The following is an 8,703-nucleotide window of genomic DNA, read 5'->3' on the forward strand; positions in this document are numbered from 1 at the left end:
AATTTTATAATAATATACATAATATATAACTTAAAACTTTTATTTTAAGTAAAATATCGATTTCTTAATTGAAATAATATATAATTTGTTTGACTTTAATCAATCGTTTAGACTATTCATTGCTCGATATCTTCCATAATCTTTGCTTTGATTTTGTCGCTATTTTGTGCAATGAAATCAATGGCATTGATCTCCAGTTCCTTCATTTGATATGTCTGTCCAAACCTGAGGGCATCGAAAACATTGTCTTCAGTCAACTTTCGGAACACTGTCTGAGCGCAGACACACTTGAGGTCAGGCATATCATAGAAGTCGGCTAAATGTGATAGTTTGAGACACATGTGTTCATCTACTGGTGCGCTACCCGTGTATACATATAACAGGAACTGTTGGAACACCTCTTTGTCGATGTCATGAACAACAAGTTTGGATTCACTTTTCTCTTTCATATCGGTTGTAATTAACGCCCGCAAAACCGGTGACCGAGCGGCTAGTATTGCTTTATGGACAGCAAACTCTTTGTCCTCAACAATGATTGTAAAGTCAGTCAATTGGTTGTCTATAAGCAATGACTTAAAAGAATTGATTAATTGATTGATTGACTCATTCTTGAAGACTTTGCTTTGTTTCTCATCGTTCACTTGCATTGAGACCTGAAGTCTAATACAGTTGTTGTCCACTAAAGCTATTTGTGAATCAAATAGTCGATTGATATCCAGATAACGATTCCAACCAAACCGTTGTCGACTTAAGCCGACACTAATCTCCGGCCAATTCATTTTGTGGACAACATTACCCGATTTATCAATCATAGCAACTGATAAAGTGATGAACTTTTTAAACAGCTTTTTAACAGCATATCTGATGGGAATGAGATTGAAATGAACAGATAGGTAGTGATTGTCTTCATAGGAACCGATTTCAATGGACACATCAAACTGTGCCCACGATTTGGACAAATACTCGACATGTAATCCATTGAATACATTGTTCACTGCTTTGACAACTAATATCATATCTATCCGACTCTTCTCTACTCTTGTCTCACACAATGTCGACATCTTCTTTGATCCGATCAGTTGTTATCAAAGTTGGCTATAAATGTCAATCAAATTTTCAAACTTATAATAATTTTAATAAATCTCGTAATCATTTCTAATTTAATTATTGTATTAAAATACAGTGTTTTGTATTATTGTTTTTAAAATTAATGTATAAATTTATTTAATTTTTAAAACAAAAAAGTATCCAGGTAATCATTTTTTTATTTTAAACTTATCTAAATTTAATATAATGTATAATATTGTATACTTTAGAGTAATTAATTGTATAATAATTATTGAATTCAATTATTTTTAATAATAATTACTATTATATTACTGTAAATATTTTTATTAAAATAGTTAAAGACAAACATTTAGTACTTTTTATGACATACCAAACTATGTTATGTATATTAAAACTAAAGTTTCAAATAAGACTAAATGTGCAAATAATAAGTAATGAAACGGCAAATGTATAGACAATGTAAACAATGCTCTGAATTGTTGTCCATTTTGTGACCGAATTAATGATTCACCGATTTGTTGGCCACTCAGTGACCGATTTACTGGATATTCAGTTATTATAAATATTATAACATTTGTGGTTAAAGAGTTATCATTAGATTCAATGGGAAAACCAGGTTTGAAGTGATTGTGTTAGTCATGAACTCATTTATTAAATTCTTGTGGTATTTTCGGTCAGGTTTTGGTGGCAATCGGGCGCCGACTCGATCGGACAAATGTTTTAAGTGCGGAAAGTCTGGTCATTGGTCTCGGGATTGCACGTCAATGTACAAGACATTGTATAATCCAATCGGCAATCAATGGCGACGGCGTCAATCTGGAGGAGACAACTCATGTTACAACTGCGGCCAAAGCGGTCACTACTCGAAAGACTGTTCAAAATCAAATGATTTATGTTATATTTGTACGAAAAGTGGACACTTTGCTAAAGATTGTCCCGACGGACAAAACTCGGCGCCAAAATGTTTCCGATGTGGAGGAGAGGGACACAAATCGTTTGAATGTATGAACGGTAACAACGGGTCCAATAATGGCAACGGTTGTTATCAATGCGGACAAAGCGGACATTTTGCTAGAGATTGTCCTAATTCGGGATCGTCGGGATCAACGTGTTATCAATGCGGAAGACCGGGTCATTTACAGAAAGACTGTCCGACTTTTAATGGAAACAGTGGTGATGTTTGTTATCGATGTCAACGAAACGGACATTTTGCCAGAGAGTGTCCTAACGTGGGTCCCACTTGTTTTCAATGTGGTAATGAAGGCCATCAACAAAAAGATTGCCCAACACTTAATGGAAACAGTGGTGACACTTGTTATCGATGCCATAGAAGTGGACATTTTGCCAGAGAGTGTCCAAATGTGGGACCAAAATGTTTCCGTTGCGGTAATGAAGGCCATAAAGCCCGAGATTGTACGGCAGTGAATGGGAGCGGTAGTGATGGTTGCTATAAATGCGGTAAAAATGGACACTTTGCTCGCGAATGTCCCGATATTGATATGATTACTATTGACTGATAGATCGCACATTTTTTTATATAATATAAACTTTTATTTAATACAATATCTCATTAATGTTATATTATTTAATATATTTTCACTTTTATTACTAACTTATTTATAAGTCTTATTGTTTTATAAGATAAGAAAAAAAGTATTAAAAGTTTTTCATTATTTGTTAAAATTAATTTAAATTAAATATCGCACATATTTTAGACAATAAACATGTCTTAACTTTTAATTAAATGCATTTATTATTTATTTACATAAATATAATGAATTTTAACAATTAATTAATGAATAATAAATGACAATTAAATACATTATAAGATATTAACTAATATTTATGTATTGAATGATTGAACACAAGGTGTCAGTGAATGTGTTGTTTGTCTACTATTTGACAACAAATACAAACAAATATCACATAAAATATTAAATACTTTGGCTTTCAATTGAAACGCCGTTTAATGACATCCAATGAGTCGGCGGACAACTCGGGACTCGTTTGATCGCTTCGGTGACGATCTGACGGAACTATTGATTAGTTATTTGCCGTTAGATCTGAAGATAACATATGAATGTGTTTGCAAACAATGGCGAAGACTTGTATTCAGACGTCAAACACACTTTCATCTGTTGAGACACCGATATAAATGCCAGAAGTGGTCGCAACTCTTTATCCGCTCATATGTTCACCAAAACCAGACATTTGAGTTAAATCTAGTATTGTTTGAATTGTTGGCCAAGAAGTTAACACATTTGACTGATTTATTAATCGACAGTAACTGCAAATGTGATGAAAATGTCTTAAATATATTAAGCGATTTGTATGAAAACAATTTTAAGACAATTAAGACTTTGGACATTAAGATGAAGGAAGACATCGACGATGAAGTGTTGAATCGATTTTGTAGTTTATTTGGCAAAACTCTGACTACTGTTTCAATCAGCGGTCTATCGGTCGACAAATTAGCGAATGCTTTGTCTTGTTTTGGCCAAAATCTTCGTTCAATTGATTTAAAACAAAATTTAAAGTCATTATTAAATGCCGACAATAAAAGAAATACAGCCGACGTGTGTCACAACAAATTGGACACCATTTTGGTTATGAATCCTTCGAGTGAAGACTTGAATCAATTTGTCGAGAGATATGGCAAACAGATAACTCATTTAAGCTTAAGTTTTGATCAAAACTATAAATACAATATTAACGATAGCCTCAAATATGTGGCAAATCTTGCAAACCTCCGGTGCTTACGACTGGATTCAGAGCTGTTTTTCGTCAAACAAAACAACTTCAATGAACAGCATATGATTGACGATAGTCTTGAATTGATTGGCCAGAAGTGCCATCGATTAGATTATGTAGATATCTGTATATTTGGTGATTTAATTAGCAATAACTTACTTCGTGTCTTTGGTCAACACTTTGATTGTTTAGAGCGTTTGGATCTATCTCTTTGGGATATCGGAGACAAATACTTTCCTACAGTTAATGCATTTGGTTTTAATGGTGATAATGGCAAACATCTAACAAAATTGAATTTAATGTTTGAACAGTTATCTGACGATCACTTAAAAGACATTCACTTGTTTTTGCCAAACCTTAGAGCCGTTAAACTTAATTCTGACGAACATTTGACCGATCAGTGTCTTAAATATTTATCAAAACTCAAACAATTGCATACAATTGTATTGGAGGGTAATATTGATATCAATTATTTAACAATTGATGGCATCATTGAGTTTGTCCGCACCTGTTGTCAAACAATTAGAATTATTGACATCGAGTTTGGAAATGATTTAAATGAAGTTAATTATCATATGTTTAAAATATTAGCACAATTTATGCCACAAATTAATTTTTATATTTCATTTCATGATTACGAAGACAGATATAAAGATATTTGTATTTATGTGAATCCAAAAAACAATTTACATATTTTCAAAATTTAATATTTATTTAGTTATTAAGAAATTTTATTAATTAAATCCAATTAATTGTTATTGTTTTAATTAAAGTATTTTATGTTAGACTAACTTAAATAAAAATATATTTTAACAAATTAATGTAAATTTGTATTTTATTATTTATATTATTGATTATATCAAATGATTATAATCTTATAACAAATGATTTATATTATAGAATAGAGTATTAAACTTGTGATACATTTGTAAATCTTCTACTAATTAATCCTTGTTTTGATTGTTTGACAATTTGTTTACAAAACACTTTATTAACTAATTTCCTAAATATTTCCGTTTTGGTCATTGATTTGCCAAATAGATTGACTTTTTGAGCACTTGTCAGACACATCCATGAAATAAACGCAAAACATAGACAACTGATTAAAATAATGATTATATTTGAGCCAATTATTATCAATGCTATATATGTTGTATTTCCCAATTGAATAATTACATCTGTTGTCATACTTTTAAACAAATTTAATAAAAATTAAAATCAATCAATCAATCAATCTTTATTGGTATTTCATTAAACATATTCTGATAATATTATGAAAATATTAAGTTTTATAGAAATATAATTGTTAAAATACCTGAATAATTTAATATTTAGCTAATAATTTTGTATCACTTTTGATAATAATTGTTTTCATTCAAATACTAGTTTTTATTATCGCATCAAATATTGGCTAATTAGCTAAAAATACTTATTATTTTTATTAAAATATCAATTGATATACAGATGTTTTATGAAATAATAAGAAAAATAATTGAATTTAATTATTATAGTAATGTTGTAAAGTAACTTTGAAAATAAAATTAATTAAACTGAGAAACAATTTGTTACAATAGTTAACTCAAATACAATATCTATGGTTTTAATTTTGCTTCGATATCATAATCATCAATAGTTTGTTCAATTTTGTCTTTAGTTTTGCAAAATTGATAATTTTGTGGCCAATTATGACATTTAGCAACTCTTTCTCCGGTTCGTAAGCACATCCATACCATTAATGATATACACGAACAACATATGATTATCATTAAAATATTTGCCACAACTATCAACACAATCATTACAGTCATGTTTTCAATTTGAATTTGTGTGACACCCGACAGGTCAATGTTGGCCTTAACCGACAAACTAATCAATTATAGTAATAAATTTATTAAAAATATCATCAATTCAAATATGAATTACCTAAATGTTACACATTTGATGATAATGATAATAAAAATCGCAATGATTTTGTTAAAATACATATTAACGGTATGTTAACTTATAAAACAAATCAATTATTGTGAGAGTAATGTACTAAAATTATTTGTGTAAAATTTCAAATGAAATTTTATCTTAATCAAAACTTTATTTATGTTAAATTATATTAAATTATAAATTATATAATCATTAAAATTAATTTTTTTAAAATTTCTTTTATGACACTTTTAATTGGTAAATAAATATCATTAAGAAAATGTCTATAATTTCATATATATTATCTTTTACGGTAAAAAGTAAATCCTTAATTCAAATATTAATAAAACATTCAAAATAATTTAATAATTAACAAAAGTGTGTAATAAATAAAATTAAATATAAAATAATAAAGTTTGGTTTATGCAAATGTCACAATTTATTGCCAAATATAAAATAGAAGATATTTTCAGTTAAAAAATAATTACCGGTAAATGATTTTTTTTGAGTATTAAACTATTGTAATAATAATACCGTATTAATTCATATCAGAGATAATGACCATAATTGTAATGTTATTAACAAAGGTTTTACGATTGTATAGTAAAATATTTAAAGTAATTAACGTATACCTGAAATTTGATACATGTAATAATTTAGAAATTTATGACTTATACATAACTATAAAAAATACTATTATATGGCCAGTGGTTTACACATGTTTTGATCGCTAAATTTTGTTAACAAAGTTAAATACAATATTAAATCTAATTAAATAAATCAAATTTTATGTTAAACTCTAAATTGACAATTTATTAATAAAAATCTAACATTAATGTCAATATTGTCTACAAATATAACTCAATTGTCAGTAAAGAAATATGGGTCTTATAAATGATTTATGAAAATTGAATCAATAATTTTTACAAACATTTTCGACAATATTCAGGCGATGCCACTGAATAATCGTCGGATAAAAATAACTTTGGCTTCGAAGCTAAATATTGAAGCAAATCGTGAATATGTTTAGACAAAGAGTCAAAAGATTCATCATTTAGTTCAATGTATGACAAGAAGACATTGATTCGAGTGAAGAGTCGTAACAAATGAAAGGCACCGTAAATGGAGGACATTTGACGGCCAGTATTGTGCTCTTTGTTAGACATAAGTAAGTCTTGGTATTGGATTCTTTCAAATTTGTATAACAACTGACTGCCAATCATTGAATTAAAGAAACCTTTGACACCTTTGACCACTTGTCTCAAAACTGATTCATCGGCGCCATTGACTGCTACCCTATGTTTAACATAATCATCGAGTATCTGATCGATTGACACGTTTGCCGGCAAATTATATAACATCTTCTGACGGGTCACGAGATCCCAGTCGTCAACTAAACACGGCTTCAATTTAAGTGGTATTTGAATACTAGCGTCGGGTTTGCCTGACATCGACTCTTCCAAAGCCATCAATGTCTCCATTCGTCGCTTTTTTGTTGTCTTTTTCTTATTGGTTTCATTTGAAGTGTTAATTAAGTTATCTATTAATCAATCAAAAGTCAAATTCATTAATCATTTGAATGTCATTTCATTTGAATTAAAATCATTATTACCGTTATTTTGACCATTTTTAGAGCCATTATTCTTTGTGGACGATTTAAACCGTTTGTTTGTCTCATTATATCCATCTTTTCCGTTACCGTCGATCATATTTTGGCCAATCTTTCGCTTTTTGTTATTATTAGCGGTTTGTTTGTTATTATTTGTTAAACAATTTTGTTTCAACTCTTGTTGTTTGCGAAGATTGGTTTCATTGACAATCAAAATCTTGGATTCATCGACCCATTCATCCCAAGACTTGTTCCATCCATTATAATGAACATAATATCTCTTAGAGTTGTCCACAAAGATCCTCTTCAGACACTTTGCCTCATAGATGAGCGGTCCGTGAAAACAGAGAACCCTTTCTTCTAACTCATACTTGAAGTTTACTCCCGACGGCGGATCAACACTAGTAGTGACGCTCATTGTGTTTATGACCGCAGAGGACACTCACGGATCAGTTGTTGTGACAAAAGAGTGACGAAATAATAACCAAATCATTGAATCAATTGATTTGTCAAACATTGTTGTCTTCATTCAAATGTCTAAACAATAATTACGTCAATAATTTTGTATTACTTTTATATTATACTGTATTATCAATACTAATAAATTCAATACATTATTATATACAGTAATACAGTAAATGTAATTTAGTATTAATAATAAGTTATATAATGTGTACATTATATCACGTATTCAATTATATAAATTATTTTATTTTATCAATTAATTAATTAATTTACGTTATAAATTCATAAATTATATTATCAAATGTTTATTAAACATGCGTTAAGTTTTTACTATTATTTACTATTAAATTATTAAAATTTATTTTATATAATGTTTGTAAAAATACATGAATACAATATCTAAATTACTATGATTTATGAAATTATTATTACATATTACTGTATTATAATTACATTTTTTTATACATAAACAAGATTTCCTATAATTTCAATAAATAATTTCAATAATTTAATCACTAAATAAACATTCAATTGTATGAACTATAAAAAGAAATTTAATTTATTTATAGATTTCAATTTAAAGAAAACGATATTTATTAAATGGTTAGTGATTTAAACCCTATATAAAGTATATATATATAATATAATACTTTATATTGCATTATTATAACAAAATCATTGAATTATATAAAAAAAATATATAAACAATATATTTTCCAAACAAAAATGTATTTTCCAATAGAGATCACAAATTAGTTGTTTGCAAACTTTGAAATCTTTTGAAACAAACAATAGATTTTATGGCAATAAGTTTAATATTTTTAATTTAAATTGATTTCAATTTTCTAAACTTTTATACCGTAAAACATATAAATCTTTTTACTGTTTGCTTA

The 8,703-nt window shown here is 28.3% G+C and overlaps 3 protein-coding genes across 3 annotated transcripts; 1 reads left to right on the forward strand and 2 right to left on the reverse strand.

Moving 5' to 3' along the window:
* Positions 1 to 61: 61 nt before the first annotated feature.
* Positions 62 to 1,189, reverse strand: LOC128965741 (speckle-type POZ protein-like). The gene has a single exon (XM_054312498.1). It carries the CDS (start codon positions 1,059 to 1,061, stop codon positions 117 to 119), a length of 945 nt encoding a protein of 314 aa, XP_054168473.1. The 5' UTR covers positions 1,062 to 1,189; the 3' UTR covers positions 62 to 116.
* Positions 1,190 to 1,473: 284 nt separating this feature from the next.
* On the forward strand, positions 1,474 to 2,640 carry LOC128965742 (DNA-binding protein HEXBP-like). The gene is made up of 2 exons (XM_054312500.1): positions 1,474 to 1,684; positions 1,747 to 2,640. Exons 1-2 carry the CDS (start codon positions 1,672 to 1,674, stop codon positions 2,583 to 2,585), a joined length of 852 nt encoding a protein of 283 aa, XP_054168475.1. The 5' UTR covers positions 1,474 to 1,671; the 3' UTR covers positions 2,586 to 2,640.
* A 3,777-nt stretch (positions 2,641 to 6,417) lies between these two features.
* On the reverse strand, positions 6,418 to 7,897 carry LOC128965740 (mortality factor 4-like protein 1). Its single transcript, XM_054312497.1, has 2 exons — positions 7,349 to 7,897; positions 6,418 to 7,276 (listed from the first exon to the last, which is right to left on the reverse strand). Exons 1-2 carry the CDS (start codon positions 7,761 to 7,763, stop codon positions 6,660 to 6,662), a joined length of 1,032 nt encoding a protein of 343 aa, XP_054168472.1. The 5' UTR covers positions 7,764 to 7,897; the 3' UTR covers positions 6,418 to 6,659.
* Between the last annotated feature and the right edge of the window lie 806 nt (positions 7,898 to 8,703).

Source organism: Oppia nitens, unplaced genomic scaffold, assembly GCF_028296485.1.
Source record: "Oppia nitens isolate AA-2021 unplaced genomic scaffold, nextdenovo-longstitch-racon4-pilon3 scaffold18_pilon_pilon_pilon, whole genome shotgun sequence".
Taxonomy (NCBI): Eukaryota; Metazoa; Arthropoda; class Arachnida; order Sarcoptiformes; family Oppiidae; genus Oppia; species Oppia nitens.